A 22,636-nucleotide genomic window follows, 5' to 3' on the forward strand; every position below is an offset into this window, starting at 1 on the left:
CGTGGTGACTGCTTCAACCTATATAGGAACTTCTTCAATATGCACACTTTTTGATTGTATTTTTTTGGAACGTCACACCAATGAGGGAGATCTATGTAAACTTTTTTTGTTGGTTCTTTATGCAAAAAGGCATTCTTCACATCAAATTTTTGTAAGAGCCAATCCAAATTTGCAGCTAAGGACAACAATACTCGAATCGTGTTGATTTTAGCTACTAGCGCGAAAGTCTAAGTATAATCAATTCCATATGTCTGAGTGTACCCCTTTGCTACCAATCTTGCTTTGAATCGATGAACTGTACCATTAGTCTTTTACTTTACTTTATAAACTCATGTACATCCCACATGTTTCTTGCCAGCTCGCAAATCAACTATCTCCTAGGTAATCTTCTTTAGGGACTTCATTTCTTCGTTCATCGTTGTTTGCCAACGAGGGTAAGCTAACGCTTCCTGCACACTGTTGAAAATAGATACAATAGATAATTGATATGCAAATGACTTATTTGATTGAAACAAATGATGGGTAGACACATAATTATTCATAGGGTTCGGGAGGCGACTTCGGGGTAGTTTAGTGTTCCAAGCATCAGTGACCGAGGACGAATGATTATGGGTATCAGAATTAGACGGACGCAGTGGCAAGTAGAAAGACAGCTATGCAGCTGTTGGTGATGGCAAAGATGGAGTGATGGTGATTGGTGACTACACAGGCTGCATCAGATTGTCATTCCCGTCTACATTTTCACATGAATAAGAATCACCACTTCTGTACAAGTTACTAGCATTTAAAACCAAGTCATTCACATCTACATTCTCATGTGAACGAGAATCCCCACTTATGTCCAAGTTACTACCACTTAAATCCAAGTCATTCACTGTTCCTATATTGAAGAAGCTATAATAAAGAGTTTGAACTTCCTTCTAGTGCTCCCCCCGAAGTAAGGACTCCGATGAGAAAAAAAAAAAAAAAAATATCATTCTCATGAAACACAACATCTATGGTGACATACATTTTCTAAGTAGGTGGGTGATAGCAACGATACTCTTTTTGATCAGATGCATAACCCACAAAAACACACTTCAAAGTACTGGGATCAAGCTTACTACGTTGATGCTTGTAAAGGTGTAAAAAAGCAACATAACAAAATACTTGAGAGGGAAGATTCGGAACGGGAGGGCCGCATGGTGAGAGTGGTCAACGTATGGAATTGTGTTTGGAAATTGACTGCTCAGGACGGAACACAATTGATTAAATAAACTACAAACGAAAGAGCTTTTCCCTAATATGATGATGGTAAATGAGCTTCAAGTACAGATGCACAGACAACCTCAGGGAGGTGCAAATTTTTCCTTTTGGCTATGCCATTATGTTGTGGGGTATAAGGACGTGTAGTTTGATGGATGATGTCATGGTGATCCAAGTATTTGCGCAATTCAGAGGTCACATATTCACCTCCATTGTTGTTGCGGAACACCTGTATCTGTGTGTTAGACTGAACATCAACAATTTTATGAAATTTTTGAAACAAAACTCACTTCCATTATCTGTGTGAACCATTTTTTATTTATTTATTTATTTATGGAATTGAGTTTGAACATAGGCAAAAAAGGATTTTAATAGTGGTTGAGTTTCTGATTTGTGTCACATGAGATAAAGCCAAGTAGTACGAGAAAAATCATCAACAATTGTCAGAAAGTAACATGCTCTAGTATAGGATGGAATTTTATGCAGACCCCAAATATCACAATGAATTGAAAACATGTTTAATGGAAATATGACTCAATTGAAAAGGTAATCTAGATTGTTTTGCCAATGGACAAATGTCACATGATTTATTTGAATGAATAGAAATATCTAAAGAGTTCTTAGCTAATAACTGAAGTATTTGTTGAGATGGATGACCAAGACGACGGTGCTAGACGACGGAATGGATGCCAGGGTGTGAAGATGGTAGGGAACAATCATGAGGTTTGATGAGATAGTAAGGGCCATCGCGTTATCTACCCTAACTAGTCATCGCTATCATCTCTAGGTCTTGCAATATACAAAAATTAGGGAAAAAGGTTATGGAACAACGAAGTGATTTTGTCAATTGGCTAACAGAAATGAGATTGACCATGAAAGAAGCAATTTGCAAAACATTGGTCAAAGAAGTTTTTGGAGCAAAATTAAAATTGCCAGTACTACTAATCGAAATCCATTCACCAGTAGGCAAAGTCACTTGTGGCTAAGATTTATTGCAAACTGATTTAGACAATGGAAGAGCAGTGATGTGGTATGTCGCCCCACTATCAATAATCCATTCTTGCGAATGGTATGAAGGCACACCTGCTACTGCATTAATCTGAAGTTTCGGATGCATGGACCTTGCCGGCCACCGCGGAAGCTTTGTCGGACATGAATGCCAGGAGTCGGTATTGCTCATTAGACAAGGTCAGCGAAGCTGCCCCTTCGAAGCATGGACATTGTTGGCTACGACACTTCCAATGTGGGACATTTTCCACTTGCTAGATTTGTCAACTTTTCAATGTGGGATATTTTCCACTTCACATCCCAGCCCCCTTTCTTCTTTTTCTTTTTTAATGTCAGAAGAAGGATCAAAGGAGATGAACTCGAGATTCCCATGTATTGAAAGTATTAATGAATGACCCTTACAATGATTGGAGATGTTGGTATGCGCAATGTTTGAAAAAAAAAAAAAAAAACTCAAATCGAGAAGAACATGAAGAATTGAACCGTTTGATTATTGTTATTTAACTCAATTAATTCCAAAACAAATGATGTCCTCGAACTCGATGTCTTTGGGGAATAAGATGAGGATGAGTCTTTATTTTAATTTTTTAATTTTCATACTGTTTTTAAGCAACTACTTAATACTATTATTTGATATTGTAATAGGTTATACTTTTAATTTTTTGTGAAATTACAAATTTACCTTTAATCTAAAGGAAAACTGGATGACGTCTTTAAGAATCTTACGGTAGATCCTTAATTCACCGAAAAAATTATTATAAGGGCTAAATTGACGATATCCAAATAATTCAAGAAACAAAACTGGTGAAAACCCTAAAAAGAATTTATAAGATAAATTTTAGACCAAAAAACCGCAAAAACCAACCGACTATTTACCGCAATACCGCGATCGAGGTAAACCGAACTGCATTTGCGGTATGAAGAACCGAACCGCATTTGCAATTCCGGTATTTGATTTTCTAAACTTGCGGTTACCGCTAACCGCAAAGTATAGTCAATCTATGTTGTTTTATTTGATCTTCTTGTAATAAAATGTAGTAAACTATGTTATTTTATTTGCAGATAGCATTTGTGCTCAAACAACACAATGGGGTTCTTCAAATCCACTCATCACCAACACTTGAGTTTGTAACTTTAGTTTGTAACATTGGTGCATTGCATTTTCCTTTTAGTTTGTAACTTTAATTAACTTTGAATTGGATTTTTCTTTTTAGTTGTAACTTTAATTCATTTTGCTTTGCATTTTTGTTTTGATTTGTAACTTTAAAGGATTTGGAATTAGAATGCTTAAGAAGTTTAACTTTAATTGGAATGCTTGGAATTAACTTTAATTTTCTTTAGGTTGTGAATGCTTGAGAAGTTGAGGAGATTGTGAATTTATATATGCTTGAGAAGTTGAGGTTGTGTATTTATTTATTTAGATTGTGAATTTATATTTTTATGAATGCTTAGAGCAACTCCACCCATTTGCCCTTAGCCATTGCAAGGGGGGAGCTAAGGGAGCCACTATTCATGTGAATAGTGGTTGCCCTTGCAAATAGTATTTTAATGTTTCCACCGTGCCATGGCTAGGCGATTATATTCATTTTTGTTTTATTCACAAATTTTTCCTCAATAATTAATTTGGATAATATTTTGGATAAGATTTCGAGTTCCTCGTGTCAAGACTATTCATAATCGGATAAAATTTCCGGATAAGATTTTTGGGTTCAAATTTCAGATAAATTTGGGTTCAAATTTCGGATGAATTTCAAATTTCATATAAGATTTTCATCCAATCAAATCAAGCCAAGTGACATCTCTATCTTGCCAAATTTTTCTATAAAACCACAGGCTCAGCTCATACCTCTCACACCACATCTTTCTATATTTTCATTTCTTAGAGTTTAGAATTCATACTCAATTCATTCTCAATGGAAGAATATAGGAGATGCTTGGAGAGACAAGAGCGAGAAAGAAAGGAGAGAAACCATAGAGCCGATGAAATCAATGAGTTGCAGAGACAAGTCGATGAACAAGTTCTCATAGCAGTGGCAATGGAAGAAGAAGAACCAAAGTATGCCGTGGTTCACAAGTCAGCCGTCGCGAGATATTGGACGATTTAGAGCATTCTCGGGGTAAGAATCTTTTAGAATATTATTTTATCCCAACTGCTTTGTCCTCTAATGTTGATTTTCGAAGGCGATTTAGAATGCAATCCCATTTGTTCAATAAAGTCATGCATGATATTTGCAATTATGATGCATACTTTGTTCAAAAGTGTGATGCTGCTGGGGTTTTGGGGTTTCTTCGAGCAAAGCTTCCAATTTTATTATCGAATGTTGGCGTATAGAGCATCTGCTGATCAAGTGGATGAGGTTGCCCGAATAGAGAAGTCCACTACGTTGGAGGCTTTGGTAAGATTTTGTGATGCAATTGAAAATCTGTACACTAAGGACTACCTGCGTAAATCTACTCCCAGTGGACTCCAACGGCTTCTACAAAAGCGAAGGGTTCGAGGATTTCCAGAATGATTGATAGCATCGATCGCATGTATTGGCAATGGAAAATTGCCCAACTGCTTTGCAAGGTGATTACGAAATAGAAAAGGCCAAAAGTATCATCACGAAGCCGCTGTCTGGCTCACGACATGGGTTTAGCATGCCTTCTTCGAGTTGCCGGAGCCCAAAATGACCTCAACGTCCTGGGTCAATCTCGGTCTTCAACGATGTTTTGAGAGGCCAAGGCCCCAATATTACCTATCAAGTCAACGATACAGTCTACTAGACAGGGTATTATCTAGTTGACGATATCTATCCAAGGTGGACCACATTTGTCAAATCCATTCTGAATCCCCGATCCCAGAAGCAAAAATTATTTGCTACCTATCAAGAAAGATACATGAAAGATGTCGAAGGTGTTTGGCATCCTTCAAGCTCGGTGGTTGATTATTCGAGGTGCGGCCCGTATGTTTGATGAGGATATCCTCCGAAGCATTATGATGACTTGCATCATCCTCCATAATATGATTGTGGAGGATGAGTACGATTATGATGCTAGAGAGGTCTACGAACCGGATCCAATGAACACGGCCTTAACCTGGATTTATGAAAGGCCCATGGGGCCAAATGGAGAACCGTTTGAGCCGGAACCGTTGGTGATGGACGATCGTTTCATGACCCGAATGATAGATCGATATACATAGATGCAATCTTCGTATATTCATGAAAGACGTCAACTTGACTTGATGGAGCATCTATGGGCGGTGAGAGGGAATGAAGATGAATGATGGAGCATAGATGCTTTGGTTATGTTTTATTTACTTATGGTTTGGTTGTGTTATTTTTTTATTACTTATAGTTTGGTTGTGTTGTTTTTTATTGCTTATGGTTTGGTTGTGTTATTTTTTTATTACTTATGGTTTGGTTGTGTTGTTTTTTTATTTATTATTGTGCCTTGTTTGTAGTTTTTTTTTAATTTTAATTATGTTTTGTTTGATGTATGGAATATGTTGAATAAAATGGTCTTTTGTTGAATGCTTTGTTTATTAAATAAAGAAATCCAATATAAGTCATTAAGAATTACTACTACTGAAATAAAATACATGAAGTACACCAACTTTAATACAAAACATGAAAAATAAAAATACATAAAAGGTATGCCAACTAATTTAATGGTTTTGATCATTTAACCAATCCGTGTTGCTAGGCTCATCATCCTGGAAGAGTCTTCTTCTCATAACATCCCTTCGTTCTAGCTTCCAATATTGTTTTGTTTCAGGGGACATATGGCTTGTATCCATCGCCATGGTTTCCCGATCCGTCTTCTCCATATCTTTTTTACCCAAATACTCATTTTCTCGTGCACACGCGGCTTGAATTGCCACCTTCATATCTTGGCGTTTCTGCTCCATTTCAATTCTTATGGTGTTTTGCCTTACAATTTCCTCCAAAAACTTTGAATTATGATTGCTTGAATTACCCGCTTTCTTTGCCTTCGCAGCCTTTCAACCAATGGGGCTCAGATCCTTTTGGATGGGTAAGTCTTTACTCATAGAGGAATCGAGAGGTGAATCCGATGTCGTTGAATCACGGAGAGGCGCCTCGTTTAACACAACGTCGGGACCCGTGGAATAATTATGAAGTTGCCATACAATATTTCACCACCTCCCAACATTCATGATGGGTGAAACTTTTTTTGGCACCCTCGGTTGCACCGAACCACATTTGTGCTTGAATCAGCTATTTAACAAAAAAATGGAAATGCAAGAAATATTTAAAATATATTGGATATGCAAGTAAGAAAATAAAAATAATGGAAATACAATTAACCTTACAAATAAATTGGAAGTGCAAGAAATATAAAGAAACAATTGGAAATGCAATAAATATTAACAACATATTGAAAATGTAAGAAATATGAAGAAACAATTAAAAATACAAGAAATATTAACAACATATTGAAAATGCAAGAAATATTAACAAAATATTGAAAATGCAATAAATATTAACAAAATATTGAAAATGCAATAAATAATAACAACATATATATATATATATATATTAGGACATTGAACTTAATAAAACGAAAATTACAAAATACTTACCTCGTTAGTACGATTTTCCCCACTTCTATACAAGTTCATCGCTTTTGCCAAGGCATCTCTCTATTTTGCCATCTCTTTGTTGAGAAGTTTCCACCTACTCGACAATGTCATTTCTGAAGAGGCGACTCCGGAATTTTTTCGCAAAATTCTGCATAAATTTTTTTCCACATATGGAAAAATTTCATCTCATTGCCTGTCACGGGACAATGACAAACTCTGAGCCAAACCTCACATAAAGAAACATCTTCCATGGTGCTCCACGCCCCTCCGGTTTCGATAGAAGAAGCCATAAAAATAAGAAATAAAAATACAAGGTGAAAGAGATGAAAATGTTGAGTGAAGAGTGAATAAAATGTTGAGTAATAGTATAAGTAGAATAAAATGTTGAGTAATAGTATAAGTAGAATAAAATGTATGAGAATTGGTGTTGAAAGTGAAGGGTATTGATTTGAAAAAAAAAATCATAATTTTCAAGTATTTTTTTTAAAAAAAATTCGATTTTTTTTTCATAATTTTATTGCTAGAAAACGCCAGTTTAGATGAAGGTGTAGAAGCAAATCGGAGCGCTGAGGCGTACACGTGGCTTCTAGCCTTTGGACTGCGTCACGTCGACGCTTACGTTGGTTCAAATTTCCCCCAACCTTGGGCTAGACTGCTCACTGGACTTGCTTTTAATTTTTTGTGAAATTACAAATTTACCTTTAATCTAAAGGAAAACTGGATGACGTCTTTAAGAATCTTACGGTAGATCCTTAATTCACCGAAAAAATTATTATAAGGGCTAAATTGACGATATCCAAATAATTCAAGAAACAAAACTGGTGAAAACCCTAAAAAGAATTTATAAGATAAATACATCCCATCACCACACCTCATATATAACTTATAAGTCGTGTAATATACCGATCTTGCTTCTAATTCCATAGCCTAGTATTAAATCTAAAATTCTAAATTAATTTTGAGCAATAATAATACCACTTATACAATATAAAAAAAATTCGTTAATGTTTTGCGCCCCCTCCCCCTTTTCCCAAAAAAAAACGTTAATGTTTCCTTTATATGTGCAAAAGAAGAGAAAAGAAAAGTATACGAGATTGCATGCAAGTTGCAACATAGTACGGACCACGTGGGCTTTTTCCTTATAAAAAAAAATCTGCTGAGCGACCAACGACAATATGCCAAGTAAAGTGAGATCTGGAAATTAATTTAGAATAATTAGGCAACTAGAATTTAAATTTCCCTGCTACCAACGACCGGTAATGCGCCAGCTGTCAATTACTCCTTCAAACACGCCCCCCCAAACCAAACCACGTCACTCTTTGTTGGCTTTGAACAGACCCACAGAAAAACCTGTCATCCCTTTCTGCCCTTTCTGAAAACCACTGCTCCCTTGGTTTTATAAAACCCCACACATTTTCCCTAAACTCTTTACAATGACATTATTATCCTTTACCTAATTTCTTTCCATATTTTTTTAATAAATTTCTTTTCACAATTAGAAAAATAAAAAACAATTTCATTTAAACATTTCCGTTCGATGAGATGCATTTTTCTTTCTTTTCAACGTTTTTTCCCGTTTTAAAAATGTGTGGCATTACAGTAATTATGTCCAAGATTGAGGTCAGATACCTGATCCCAATTCTTATAAATGTAAGACGCCGTTCACTGTGTGACTAAGAGCGAGCACCTATCTACACACTAGACACAACCCAAAAGAACAATCTCTCGAGACATGCAGGGCTCCCTCTTCCTTGACACCAAAACTCTTGCATGGCCTTCACGCGGCCACACCCAAACCTCCTCCCGCCACCTCCAACGCCTCACTCCACCAAATCCCACCATCAAATTCCGACAATCACAACCAATCTCCGCCGTCGCCACCTCACCACCGCCATCTCTAACTAGACAAAAGACCCACTCTCTGCCCCCTGAAAAAGTCGAGATCTTCAAATCGCTCGAGGGCTGGGCCTCCGAACACGTCCTCCCGTTTTTAAAGCCGGTGGACCAGTGTTGGCAGCCCAGTGCATTCCTGCCCGACCCAGCACTACCCAAAGGGGAGTTTCTGGATCGGGTTCAGGAGCTCCGCGATCGGACCAATGAGCTACCCGACGAGTATTTTGTGGTGCTCGTCGGGGACATGATCACGGAGGACGCATTGCCCACTTATCAGAGCATGATAAATGGGCTGGACGGAGTTAGGGACGAGACTGGAGCTAGCTCGAGTCCGTGGGCTCGATGGACTCGGGCCTGGACTGCTGAGGAGAATAGGCACGGGGATCTGCTCCGCACGTTTCTTTACTTGTCGGGTCGGGTGGATATGCTCAAAATCGAGAAAACCGTACAGTATCTTATTGGAGCTGGCATGGTGAGTCCAATACATATATATATATATATATATATATGTATATATTCCTTATTTCGAATTCATTAGCTACATAAGCTGTTTTTTATTTGATTGGAAAAAAAAAGCCCATTTTTTTTCTTAAATAAAAAAGCACTTTTTGGATTAAAATAAGCGTTTTTGGCTTATTTCCCATATATTTTGTTTTTATTTTGGTTCTATTTTTTGATTTTAAATATTTGTCAATTATTTAAAATTAAAACATATTCACATTTTGCTGTTAAATGAGCCAATTTCGTGTTTTTAGAAAAAAAGAAATTAATTTTTTTTTGTGTGCCATTATATTATAAAAATAACCACTTTTGGGTTTAATTAAGAAAAGCATATTTTGGCTTTTTACGAAAGTGCCTTTTTTGCTTTAAAATTACTGCAGGAGCCAGGGACAGAGAACAATCCGTACTTGGGGTTCGTGTACACGTCGTTCCAAGAGCGAGCCACGTTCATATCACACGGCAACACGGCTCGGCTGGCTAAAGATGGCGGGGATCCAGTGCTCGCGCGCATATGCGGAACCATTGCATCCGACGAGAGGCGCCACGAGATGGCATACTCTAAGATCGTTGAAAAGCTCCTCGAAGTGGACCCCACGGGAGCAATGGTGGCGATTGCTGATATGATGAGGAAAAAAATAACGATGCCGGCGCACCTTATGTACGATGGGGAAGACCCCAAGCTATTCGAGCACTTCGCCGCAGTGGCTCAGCGGCTGGGCGTGTACACGGCTGATGACTACGCGGACATCTTGGAGTTTCTGATCGGACGGTGGAGGTTGGAGAAGCTGGAGGGATTGACAGCAGAGGGTGCGCGTGCACAGGAGTTCGTGTGTGGGTTAGCGCCGAGGATAAGGAGGCTTCAGGAGCGAGCGGATGAAAGAGCACGGAAGATGGGCCCGCATGCGGTCAAGTTTAGCTGGATCTTTAATAAAGAAGTCGTGCTGTAATGAAGTAATTAAGAAGTTAATTAGTAGCAATGGGAATGTAATTAGGAACTTAAATCAAGACTTTTTTGGTATGTAATTAGAGTACTTAATCTACACTGTTTTGGTGCTGCAAAACATTCCGAATATTTTGGTAATCATAAAGAATGTGTTGGTTTTTCTCCCCACCTGAAAGACAACAATTAATATATGACTTGTTTGTTGGGTTGGGTTGCTGTAGATGTCAGAGCAATTGAACCAGGATTTGACTCTTATCTGGTAAAATCTCAACTGGACATTTCAATATGTCAACACAAAAACCATCAGAAAATAAGTTTTTTGAAATGTATCAAGATGTGATTTTTTTCCCGTCAATAAACATCCCAAGTTGTACAATTATGATAATGAGTTAGTTGATAAAGTTGTACAATTATGATAATGAGTTAGTCAATTATGATAATGAGTCAGTTGATAAAGTTGTACAATTATGATAATGAGTTAGTTGATAATAAGTTAGTTGATGTAATCTTGTCTTATAGATTTTGTATCATAAGAGTTGAAAAAAGTTGAAATCTTGTCTTATAGATTTTGGCATATGTATAACTTAGTCAGATTATTTTTATAATTTTTTTTTATTAAATAGTATAGCTGATCGGCTATACTCAGTCTTGCCTAATTTTTTCAAAAAAAATAGTATAGCCGTCGGTTTTTCAAATTCTTTAAAAAGAAATAGTATAGCCGCGCGGCTATAATGGGGTTTTCCCAATTTTTTTAATAGAAATAGTATAGCGCGGCTATACGCCCTTTTTGACAATTTTTAAATAGTATAGCCGCGCGGCTATACACAGTTTTTTCCTTAAAAATAGTATAGCCGAACGGCTCTACACGGCATTTTTTTACCGGCTATACTCTGTTCTTCCCTTATTTTTTTTTTATAAAAACAGTATAACTGCTCGGCTCGACTCGACTCGACTCGGCTCTTTAATTTTTTATTTAAAAGAAATAGTATAGCCATGCGGCTATACTCTGTTTTTGGTGTTCACGTTCACAGCATCACCCAATTTCCATATCTAGTGTTGAGATTCATGACGCCCAAACTTCTAAGTAGGTTAGCGTACGTAGTGGATATCTCCAATCACTTACTTCAAGGGCATGGCTCAATTCTCGTCTTCAACTTCATGTAAGAGCAACCAGGAGAGGTACTCAGACTCCTGGGCCAATTGGTCTGGTGGAGTCACCCTTTCTCATACGAAGCATTTCTATAATGGGGCACTTCCTCTTACAGCCGCCCCTTGGCCTTGGGAATTGCTCATCACCCTCTTCAAAATCCCCCTGCAATTCAAAGCAATAGTGTCCCACATATGAACTCATAATGTGGCATTGCCTGGAAAGATGCTTATCCCAAAATCCAACATATGAGGGTATGGAATGATCTAAGAATAATACTCACATGCTCTCATGCCACAACCTGAAAAGCTACAGACAAAGGGTTTATGTTCAAGGTGTACTGCCTTGACATGTTGATGGAGATTTGATTTCTGCAAACGTATAAGCAAAATCTGAAAAGGAAACAATAAAAATCTAACAATGGCAATGCAAAGAATGAAAAACTTGAAAAACTTTTTTTTTCTTTCCAAAATAATGAAATCTGTTTGCTCTTTATGTGTATACATACAACCCATGAAAAGTCAAGTCAGTAACTCACAGTTGAAAATGGGTGAAGACAACCCTTATAACTGCGTTTAATTCTCTCACTGAAGCACCTCCCCCTTCATGCATGAGGAGATGCCGTTTGATGTTCCTTCTCAGCTTCTTGGTCCCACATATCTCACAGGTGATATGTTGGTGGCAGGACTGAATATGGGCCTTAAGGCATTTCTCATTAGAAAAATATTTCATACAGCCTGGTTCAGAGCAGAATGCCTCCACTGAATCCAGCTTAACTACACAAATAAAAGGATATATTTAGAGTTTGCATCAAACATACCACCAAAAACTTCAACAATAGCACATCCCCGCATTTTCAGAAAAAATTGTATCTTACAACATTATTCACCACTGATGCACACACAAGGCAGAATACAAAAAGAAGATCGAATTCAGAAATGAAAGCTACCATGAGAATTCTCATGCTTCCGCAGCTTTGAAGCAAATTTGAACACCTTTGCACAATACTGGCATACATGCTGCTTCTGACCTCCAACTTTAGCTTAAGGATCATCCTCATTGTGGAGTTCTTTCACATGCCTCCTCATGTTACCTTGGGAAATAAACCCAGGATTACAGTTTTCAATCGGACACTTAAAAAGTTTCCTTCGGTGCTGAAGAAGATGACGATTTAAGTGGTCCTTTCTTCTGAAGCTGGAACAACAATCATCCACCGAACAAACGTATGGCCACTGTAAAGAATAAGCTAAATGAATTCAGGAACAAATAACCATTGTTTCAAAATACAAGTGAACAAGCATTAAATTCTAACTGAACAGTACGTGATTGAGGTTGCTTGATGGAGCTTCCCAGGAGGTCTCCCACCTGGTATACTGGTCCATTCAAGTCAAACCCTCGCACATTTTGGAGTTCTTTGTGTGGGATCCAATGCTCCACATTGTCCAACAGATACTTCTTTAAAATGTCGATTCCTGCAAAAGTTATAACTTCAATTGATGCAAATACTACAGAAACCTCATCAAAAAAGTAAAAACTAAGCTAAAAGGAATTCACGAACAAATAACCATATAATTTCAAAGTGCACATGATCAAGCATTCTAACCTCAAACTGAGCAGTACGTGATTGAGGTTCACTTGGTGGAGCTTCACAAGAGGTGTCCCATGATACTGGTCCATTAAAGCCAGAAAACGTTCTGGAGTTCTTTGTGTGGGATCCAATGCTTCAAGATATCCAAATGATAGTTGTTAAAAATATGTTGAATCCTGTAAAAAAGATTATCTTCAATTGATGCGAAAATTACAGGACCTTCACCCAAAAAGTAAGGAAAGTTATAGACACAATCCGCTGTAATGAAGCTATCAAACTAATCGGTAAAAATATCAAGCTATGCAAACTGCCGCGGCTTTCCTTAAGACAACTTCAGACACCAATACTATGGTATGGAATCATGTCAAGGTTATTAACAATTTAAAGTTAATAGCAAACAATACCTCAAGGGAATGGCTTTGCATGTGTTGCTTGAGATATGCAGGTTTCTTAAAAGTAGCACCACATTCTTGGCAAGTATTAGATTTTTCCCTCTCTCCTTCCCCATCCCCATCAGCTTCTTTGGTCATTTCCATCTCTTCCTGTAACAAAAGTAACCAAATTATAAGTAAAAATTAACATAATCAATCTGAAGACGACCCAGCTTCAGATTTTGTTAAAAATACAAAAACCAAATGAACCCACAGCAGTAAATCCCTCAAATTCGAAAACCCAATTCATAAAAATTCATAATTGGACCATAGAAAACCAAAATTTTAAAAAAGGACTGAAACCTTGTGGTGAGTGAGGATGTGAGAAGCAATCAGGTTCTAATTTTATCTGAGTGAGGATGTGAGAACCCTAATTTTTGAAAAAAGAACCGTTATGAAAATAAAACGAACTGTTTGGCGATATAGACTTTAAACCTCGGGTTTTCTTTAAAGTCGGGAAAAAAACAGAGACCCGCCTAGTCTGATTTTTCGAAACTTTTTCTCTTTTTTTTCGAACCCGCTCTCATGGGCTGCAGTAGCATTCCTTAGCTCTCACAGACTCGTCGACTCTCGGCCTTCCGTTTTACCGCCCAAGCTTTGCGCTTTCCCAAGGCTCTCGGATGATGTCTTCACTTGGGACGACGTCGTTTGGATATCCAAACCGGTTCAGATCTCAGGGGCAACTCGGTTTTTCTTATTTTTAAAAAATAAATAGTCTAGCCGCGCGGCTATACTTTCTTTTAAAATAGTATAGCCCAATGGCTAGACTCCTTTTTTTTCCAAAAAGTAATAGTATAGCCGCCCAGTTATTCTAGGTTTTTTCCACACTTTTTTTAATAAGAAATCGTATGGCCGGGCGGCTATACTCGGTTTTTAATTTTTCAAAAAGAAATCGTATAGCCGTGCGGCTATACGGGGATTTTCAATTTTTCTAAAAGGAAATAGTATAGCCGCGCGGTCTATACTCTGTTTTATAATTTTTCAAGAAAGAAATAGTATGGCCGAGCGGCTATACCCGGGATTGTCATATATTTTTAATTTAGAAACAGTATAGCCGCACGGCGATTTGTAACTTTTCTAAAAATAAATATTATAGCCGCGCGGCTGTAATTGGTTTTTTTCCAAATTGTTTTAATGGAAATAGTATTCTTGACCCAAGATTAGACGGCTCTGGTGTACTTTAATGTCAATGTAATTGGTGAAACTACTTGACCAAAGAACTGGCTGGATTTTATGGTTGTAAACTGAGGCAACTGGAAGAGCAAGGGGTCCTTCCTTGCCTGATATTTAGTGGTCTACTTTAAGCATAATAAATGCAATTGGCGGGATGTTTTGTTTTGCTATGATTTCCTGAGCCTCAGAATCAAGGTAAGGCCGTTGGAGTTGAATTACCTATATTAGTTGTGAACTTTGCCTTCAGCTTCGTCATTTTTCACCTTTCCATTTCATCCTAAACCATCTGCAATTTTCCCTTTATTGAACAGATGGAGAGGTGGAGAGCTTCAAGTTGATCTCTGTGACACATGTTGCAAACATCATACGTTCAAGCCAAATTGCTCTCTTGTCATCATTGATTTCCTGAAACTACATTCTTCTGCCAATTTATAGGAAGGAGTCTTGAGCATATTAACGAACCTGATCCTTGTCCACCAAAACAACCCGCACACCTTCTGCAAAATCATTCCATAAAGACGATCTTAGGGTGATGCAATATTCAATTTTCATCACACCAGTTAACTGGATGTGGACAAGTACAGAATGATTACAAATGTTATTTTCAGAACATGGGAACTACTAGAGAACAAAACCTATCAAAAGGAATGCAACCACATGACATGATGAAAGAAACGAAAAGGTAGAAACTCCAGACTCACTGTGGATAATTGATTGTCATTTTTCCCAAGTGCATATGCAACTCTGGAGAAATATTTTTGTGTCAAGTGGAGTGAAAAGGGAGCACCCTTTCTAAGACCTTGAAGAGCTTCATTAGCCCACTCCACCACTGCAACACAACAATGAATCACCAATAACAACAAAACAAAAAGGCAAACCACAACAATTAACAGTAGTCTCCCTATAAATTGCCGCTTTAGCTTCCACTTCCACCACCAACAAACTTCGAGAATCAAGCAGAGTTGAATTAAAAGAAAACAAAGAAAAGTGAGGAGCAATGGATGCTAGTAATAGCTCAAGTTGATATTAGAATAGTGTGTTTATTCGCGCGGCATATAGATTGGCCAAAAAAACAATTTGAACGAAAAATCTCTATTGGCTTCCTAATCTTTCTCGTCTAGAATACTTGGACCTAAGTGTCGTTAATCTCAGTGATGTTGTTGGTTGGCTGGAAGCAGTTAATATGCTTCCTAAACTAACATACTTGATATTACCGATGTGTAATCTTCCTCCTCCAGTTATATCCTCTGTTTCTCTCTTGAATTCTTCTAAATCTCTTTTTCTTGTCGATCTCTCCGAAAACAATATTAAGTCATCAATCTTCCAATGGTTGCCCGGTACTCATACCAACCTTGTTTCTCTTGATCTCTCGGAAAATAAATTGAGTGGAAGAATACCTGGTTTATCGATTTGCACATGAATTCTTTTGAAGGAGTCATTTCAGAAACTAATTTCTCGAAACTCTCCAACTTATGGTATTTGGATTTATTCTCTAACTCACTAGTTTTAAACTTCAGTTTTGATTGGGTTCCTCCCTTTCAATTGCGTAAGATAAAATTGGGGTCTTGTAAGATGGGGCCGTATTTCCCGAAATGGCTTCGGACTCAGAAAAGTTATGACTGGCTGGATATTTCTGATGCTGGAATTTCTGATACCGTTCCAACTTGGTTTGGTGATTTGCAAAATGAAGTCGCGTATATGAATTTGTCTCACAATCAAGTCAGAGAAAATTTGAGATCAGAGTTAGCAATTAATTTAGATGTGAGTTGGAACCAATTGGAGGGTCCAATCCCTTCAATCCTATCAAACCCTTCAATCCTAATAGCCCCTTCATTCCTATCACGAGGAGGATCATTTCTAGATCTCTCCAATAATAAATTTTCAGGGTCAGCTTCATTTTTGTGTACAACCGAGGTGAGAAGTTTAAGCTATCTTGATCTCTCAAGCAACCATGTATCCGGAGAACTTCCAGATTGCTGGATCCATTTTCAAAAATTAGTCTTTCTTGATTTGAGCAACAACTCTTTATCTGGGAAAATTCCTACCACGATGGGATACTTGGTTCGTATGGAGACACTAAAGCTAAATAATAACAGATTTGTCGGAGAGTTGCCTTCACAATTGAAGAATTGCAGAAAATTGACACTCATTGATGTTGGGGAAAATAAATTATCAGGATTAATACCTCAATGGCTAGGGGAAAATCTGCTAAATTTGGCTATCATTATCCTTCGATCTAATCAGTTCTATAGGAGCATCCCCCCACAGTTATGCCATCTTACACAACTTCGAATTTTGGATTTGTCGATGAACAACATCTCTGGAACTATACCCAAATGTCTCAATACTTGGACTACTTTGGCTCAAATTGGACATTCAAGTCCAAGTATCAAACATTACAATATGATTCAGTCGAACGGATTATTAATTCGTTCTCCTTATGATGATGAAGCATCTTTAACATGGAAAGGAGTAAGGTCAAAATACAAAAGTACTATGGGACTTGTAAAGAGTATTGATCTCTCATGCAATAAGTTGAGTGGGGAGATTCCTATTGAAATCACTTGTCGAGAAACAGATTAACAGGTCAAATACCTTCGAGGATTGGAAGTTTGCAGGAGTTAGATTCTCTTGATTTATCAAGAAACCAGATAAATGGCAGAATTCCAATAAGTATTTCTTGGATAAAACGTATTGGTTACTTGGACTTGTCAGAAAACAACTTGTCTGGAAAAATTCCAATAGGCACTCAACTCCGAACCTTTGACTCTGCTTATGGTGGAAATCCTCTGCTTTGTGGAGAACCACTCCCAAGGACATGCTCTAAGGTGGAAAAAGGTCCAGGACAATCTGTGTTGGAGAATGAAGATGACAAAGATGGGCTCATAACACAAGGATTTTACATCAGCATGGGGCTTGGGTTTGCTGCTGGATTTTGGGGAGTTTGTAGCACTCTTTTGCTCAACAGGTCATGCAGATATACGTACTTCAATTTCTTGACCTTTCTGAACGATTGGCTGTACGTAAAGGTAGAAATCATCAGGCAAAGGATCCTTAATAAATAAAAGGTAATTACTACTATCTTTCTTACATACTAGTAATGAAATTAAATTATGCAAGTTAGTTGTTCTTAACCTCGAATATACATGCAGATATTACATAACATAAGAAATGAAAACTAAAAACTAAAATTGAAATGATTATTAAACGGACCCTTAGTTTATGTGATTTATCTTTTTCAATCTTATGGGTTGTTTAACATTTGTCTTTAGCGCAGGCACCTTTGAGACAACATGCTTCCCTTTAGTTGAAGATGGATGCGATGAAGGACTCCTATTTGTACTAGTTTTCGAGTATTTGAGTGATGATAAGGGATCTCATTGAATTAAAGGAACCATTTTAGTAGATTAGTTGTGCTGTTATTTGTAAGAACTTAATGGGAACTTCTCCCGTGAACTATTTGGTATAATGTTCTTGTGTACCTCATGGTTTATGTTTTTTTTCTTTCGCAATGTTGGAAATGTAGACGCATAATTGCCTTTTACTGTTGTTGTTATGAATAAAACAATGGAATTTGAGTTAACATATGTCATTATCTTTCGTCTGTGTAAGAAAGAAAATAGTTGTCTTAAAACAGAAGAAAAGAGAAATTGATGATACACTGGGCCTGTTCAAGTTTGCTGTCTTCTACATTGGGCTATAAAGTATCCTAGTCTCATAAACACAAGCAAATAGCAATAGAAATGAAGAAGGTAAAAACAGAGCAAAAACAGGGGAGAGGATATTGCTCTTGGCACTAGCTTTTCTATTTATACAAAAAGACATGTACATATTAATAACAACACTAGGAATTAATTTGAACAACTTGTGCACTAATTCATCAAAATTCATGAAATGTAAAAAAAGAAAAAGAAATTACACTTATTTAGAATCAAGGTTTCAATGATGGAGTCAATTGCAAGAGACAGCGCTTATTAAGTAGGAAGTAAATTTTTACGGATTGGCTATGATATGTGCTTAATGACAAATAAAAATTGCAGAAGTGGAGCTTCAGAAGGAACTATACAAACAAAAGACCGTAGAAACAATTTTCGGAAAAAATATGAAAAGAATGTACCACAATCTGCACTGATGGGTGCTTTGGCTTTAGATTTGCGAGGACCACCATGAGGAGGGTGAGGAGAAGGCAGAAAAGTCGAAATCTTAATGAAAGAAAAGATACCTTGATACCGGCATCAGAAATCAAATGATTGGTAGGAGTATAGCCGCGCGTCTATACTCCGGTTTTTAAATGTTTTTTAATTAATCATATAGCCGCTCGGCTAGACTATTTTTTAATTTAAAAAAAAGGCCCGGTTAGGTTCTAGGCACTAGGCGGGTCCCGCTTTTCTTTAAATAAATAGTATAGCCGCTGAGTTTTAAAGTCGTTTAATTAAATAGTATAGCCGCGGTACTTCAGTTATTTTCTTATTTTACTAATAAATAGTATAGCCGCGCGGACTTACTTGGGATTTTTTTTAAAACTTTTTTTATTTCATAGGCCTCGAGTTAATAAGGGCATCTTTTACCCTCGCAGGATATGGTAGCTGAGATTGCTATGAAATGGACTAAAGTTTTGAGAACTGGAGCTCTTGGGGTGAGATTCATGGGTGTTGATCTAAACACAATCATGTTGAACATGGAACGAAGGCCAAGACACGACAGAGGTATGTTTCTTTCACCCCCACGTTGTGTCTTTTAGCCTCCAGATCAAAGAGAATGAGATTCCTCTGTGTCTTGCTGGAGAAATTGCTCCATGATTGTAGATTTCTTTCGTTTCTTAAGAATGCTATTCACAACAAAGAGAAAAGATTGAAGTCTTCAGCTTTTGCACGAGCTTCTGCTTACCTTTGTTCTTATAATGTTTTATCCCTTTCTTTCCCTCTTGTCTCTCCAGTTGAAGGAGTTTGCGTTGAACCAACCCGAGGCCTATGAAATAAAGATTGGCGATCAAGTTTTTCGAAGACCTGGAGATCCTCCTTTGGAGGAAGTTGTTGAGAAGCTCCAGAATGAGAAAAAGAGAGTGGAGAATGACAGTCCAGCAGAGAGCAATAGGCATTTAAAGAGGAACTGTAGCTATACTTGTAAGTTTTCTGACAGGCAATATAATGACCATTTTTGTAACTCCATAGCAACCTCCACTCCGAATATTCATGTATTACCATTCAAGTTGATTTTAGGCTGCTGATGAAGCCGACGGATATACATGGAGTTTGCAAATTTTACAATTTTTTACAATAAATAGTATAGCCGTAGGAATTTTTAAATTGAAATAGGATAGCCGCTCGGCTATACTATCCTTCTTAGTTTTGTGACATGTGGCACACAATTTAATAATAATTGAACTCTATTAACTCTCTACAGCTCTTTAAAAAATATAATAATAATTAAAATACATGTTCGACAAAAGAAATTGAAGTAAAAAAATAAATCACAGCACCCGCCCATCGAACTTCAACAACCATCCAACACGTGACCACCACCCAACGCAGCCCCAGTGGAGTCAACCCCCTATCCTCCACAACCACAACCCAACCCCAGCATCAACCTCTCCAGCTCCGACGACCATGAAATGAACTAAGAAGAGGCCCACGACCGACTCCTCATGCTCTTAGCCTCTCGCTCCGTCAATCCCAGTGACCACCGTCCTCACAACCCTTCTTCTTCATCCTCCTCCTCCTCCTCCTCCGCCCCAAACGACGTCGTCAATCTCCCCGTCTGATGAGGGACAGACACATCAGCATTACTTGATGGGATCGGGAATTTGGGTTCATTTTGTTCTCTCTAGGTTGCTTATATTCTTCTTTTAAATTTGGGTTCATTCTCAAATTCACTTTTAAATTTTGCTCTTTTATGCTTTTTGTTTGGAATTATTGGGATTGGGTCGTGGGGGAATAGGGGGTTGACGCCACTGTTGATCATGTGCTGGGTTGGCCGTTGAAGTTCAACGGGTGGATGCTGTGATTTTATTTTTTCACTTCAATTTCTTTTGTCAAACATGTATTTTAATATTTTTTAATTATTTTAAATTTAAAAAAAAAACTGAAGAGAGTTAACATAGTTAAATTATTGTTAAGTTGTGTGCCACATGTCACAAAACTATAAGAAGGAAACGAGGGGGAACATGGGATTTGGTCATGTCTTGAATAAAAGGCAAGGAATCCATATTGAATCAAAACTAATAGTCATAATTGAAACTCGTATTTTCTAATTTTTCTAAAAAGAAAACGTATAGCCGGGCGGCTATACTCTATTTTTTATTTTTATTTTAAATAGAAGAGCCACGCGGCTATATTCTTTTTTAGTATAGCCGCGCGGCTATATTCTTTTTATAGTATATCCTCGCGGCTTTATCGGCTTTTTAAAAAAATAGTATAGCCATGTGATAACCCTTTTTTTTTTTTTTTAAAGATACTATACCCGCTTGGCTTTTCTCAGGTCTTTTTGTTTATTATTTTAATAAATAGTATATCCGAGCGCCGATACTCTTTACACACACACACACACATATATATATATATACTGGGATCCTCTTTTTCTTTTATTTTTTTTTCCTCGATTTTCATTTATCGATAAGAGTAGTTTATAACATTATCCATTACTATTAGGCCATTACCCGAGTCTTTATTGTCCAATTTTGATTTTTTTACTTTTCTAGAGTTATTATCCGTATAAAGAATTTAGCAATTTAACGTTTGATATTGTATTATACACGTACGTATCTATATTTCAATGATACATCCGTGTTTTGTACACGTCTGAAAGACTCGGTAAAATTCACATCTTTTAAAAAGCAAACGTACAATACTCATATTGAACATGTACGTATTTTATTTGGATGATGTTTATGAATCAGTGCCTTGGTGTGTTCCGAGGGTGTCTGCCTTTGTGCTACTTGGACGTAGACACCAATACTCTGTTTGTTTGGGAGTTGAAAGGAGAAAAAGAAGATCATTGTGATGTGTTGGTGGTCGATGGAGCTGCCAAATTGTGCTTCAAACACAAGAAGACGATTTATCCGCTGGACCAAATGTTTTGGGATCACGATGGTCTGGTGTTGGAGCTGCTAGCTTTTGACCCGAATAATGAGAATTGCTTGTATCTGAATATCGGCGGAGATATAGTCAACTGCAACATAATTACAAGAAAGTGGTCCAAGGTAGCTTCATTCGAGAGTGGGATTAATGTTAATAGTTACTTCTACCCATTTGTGCTCCCATGGTGGCCGACACCAGTTCCTAGACTACCACAGCCCATAGCTTAGTATTGAGGGAGAAGACTACTTAACTTTTTTATTTAGTAAAGTTTGGATTTTATACATCATGTATGCTCAGCACTGCAGTTGTATCTTCCGGAATATGACTTAATTATTTGTTTTCATTTCTTCATTGTTTGGGAGTTGCCGGTGCGAATCCCTATCTTCCTTTCTGCTCTCCGAATCCTTGCCTGATCTCCTTTCTTGCCTTAAGCGTGGAGACCTGTTGGGCAAGTGAGGAGAGGCTGTGCTGCGTTAGGTTGGGAGAGTGTTCCCCTTCCTATGTATTTTGGACAATACAATGACACTATAGTAATTGAATAACAAAGAACCACAAAATCAGTGTAAGAAAGTAAGTTTAAGGCATTGTACTGCCCCCTTCATCCCAATTTTATCCCACACTCTGTACATTAGATTAATTTGAATATCGCTATGGTTAAAATTAAAGAAAAAGAAAACCTTGTTTTTAATAAACTAATGACATGGACATGCATCAGACATAGTACATCAACTATTTTTTTTTTTCATTTGCAAATATGTTGTGACAGATTTTGTGTTTTTATTACAGAACACATACATCGTTACAATTTGAAGAAATATGCAACGCGTACATCGGGGGGTCACATATTGTACAAAAGAGAGCATTTTCGACCTAGTTTAGGTGATGAGTTAGTCCTCATTCATGCGTGTGAAAGGGGATGTCTCACTCATAGGAAATCAACAACATGAAAAACTTGATTTGAGAGGAGTTAACTCAAACTGTAGTGTTGTAGCAAAAAATCAAGCAGGATCGCAACTGTGATGGTAAGTTAGTTGTAAATCATACCA

General features: G+C 37.5%; 1 protein-coding gene and 3 pseudogenes across 1 annotated transcript; 3 read left to right on the plus strand and 1 right to left on the minus strand.

Moving 5' to 3' along the window:
• Positions 1-8,503: 8,503 nt before the first annotated feature.
• On the plus strand, positions 8,504-10,343 carry FTM1 (Plant stearoyl-acyl-carrier-protein desaturase family protein). The gene is made up of 2 exons (XM_008239460.3): positions 8,504-9,203; positions 9,613-10,343. Exons 1-2 carry the CDS (start codon positions 8,571-8,573, stop codon positions 10,177-10,179), a joined length of 1,200 nt encoding a protein of 399 aa, XP_008237682.3. The 5' UTR covers positions 8,504-8,570; the 3' UTR covers positions 10,180-10,343.
• A 969-nt stretch (positions 10,344-11,312) lies between these two features.
• LOC103336465 (transcription factor IIIA-like) lies at positions 11,313-13,883 on the minus strand (annotated as a pseudogene).
• Positions 13,884-14,524: 641 nt separating this feature from the next.
• Positions 14,525-18,010, plus strand: LOC148915905 (receptor-like protein EIX2; annotated as a pseudogene).
• Positions 18,011-18,257: 247 nt separating this feature from the next.
• Positions 18,258-19,810, plus strand: LOC148915906 (uncharacterized; annotated as a pseudogene).
• Positions 19,811-22,636: the final 2,826 nt, after the last annotated feature.

This window comes from Prunus mume, linkage group LG6, assembly GCF_029339155.1.
Source record: "Prunus mume cultivar Tortuosa linkage group LG6, ASM2933915v1, whole genome shotgun sequence".
In the NCBI taxonomy this organism is placed as follows: Eukaryota; Viridiplantae; Streptophyta; class Magnoliopsida; order Rosales; family Rosaceae; genus Prunus; species Prunus mume.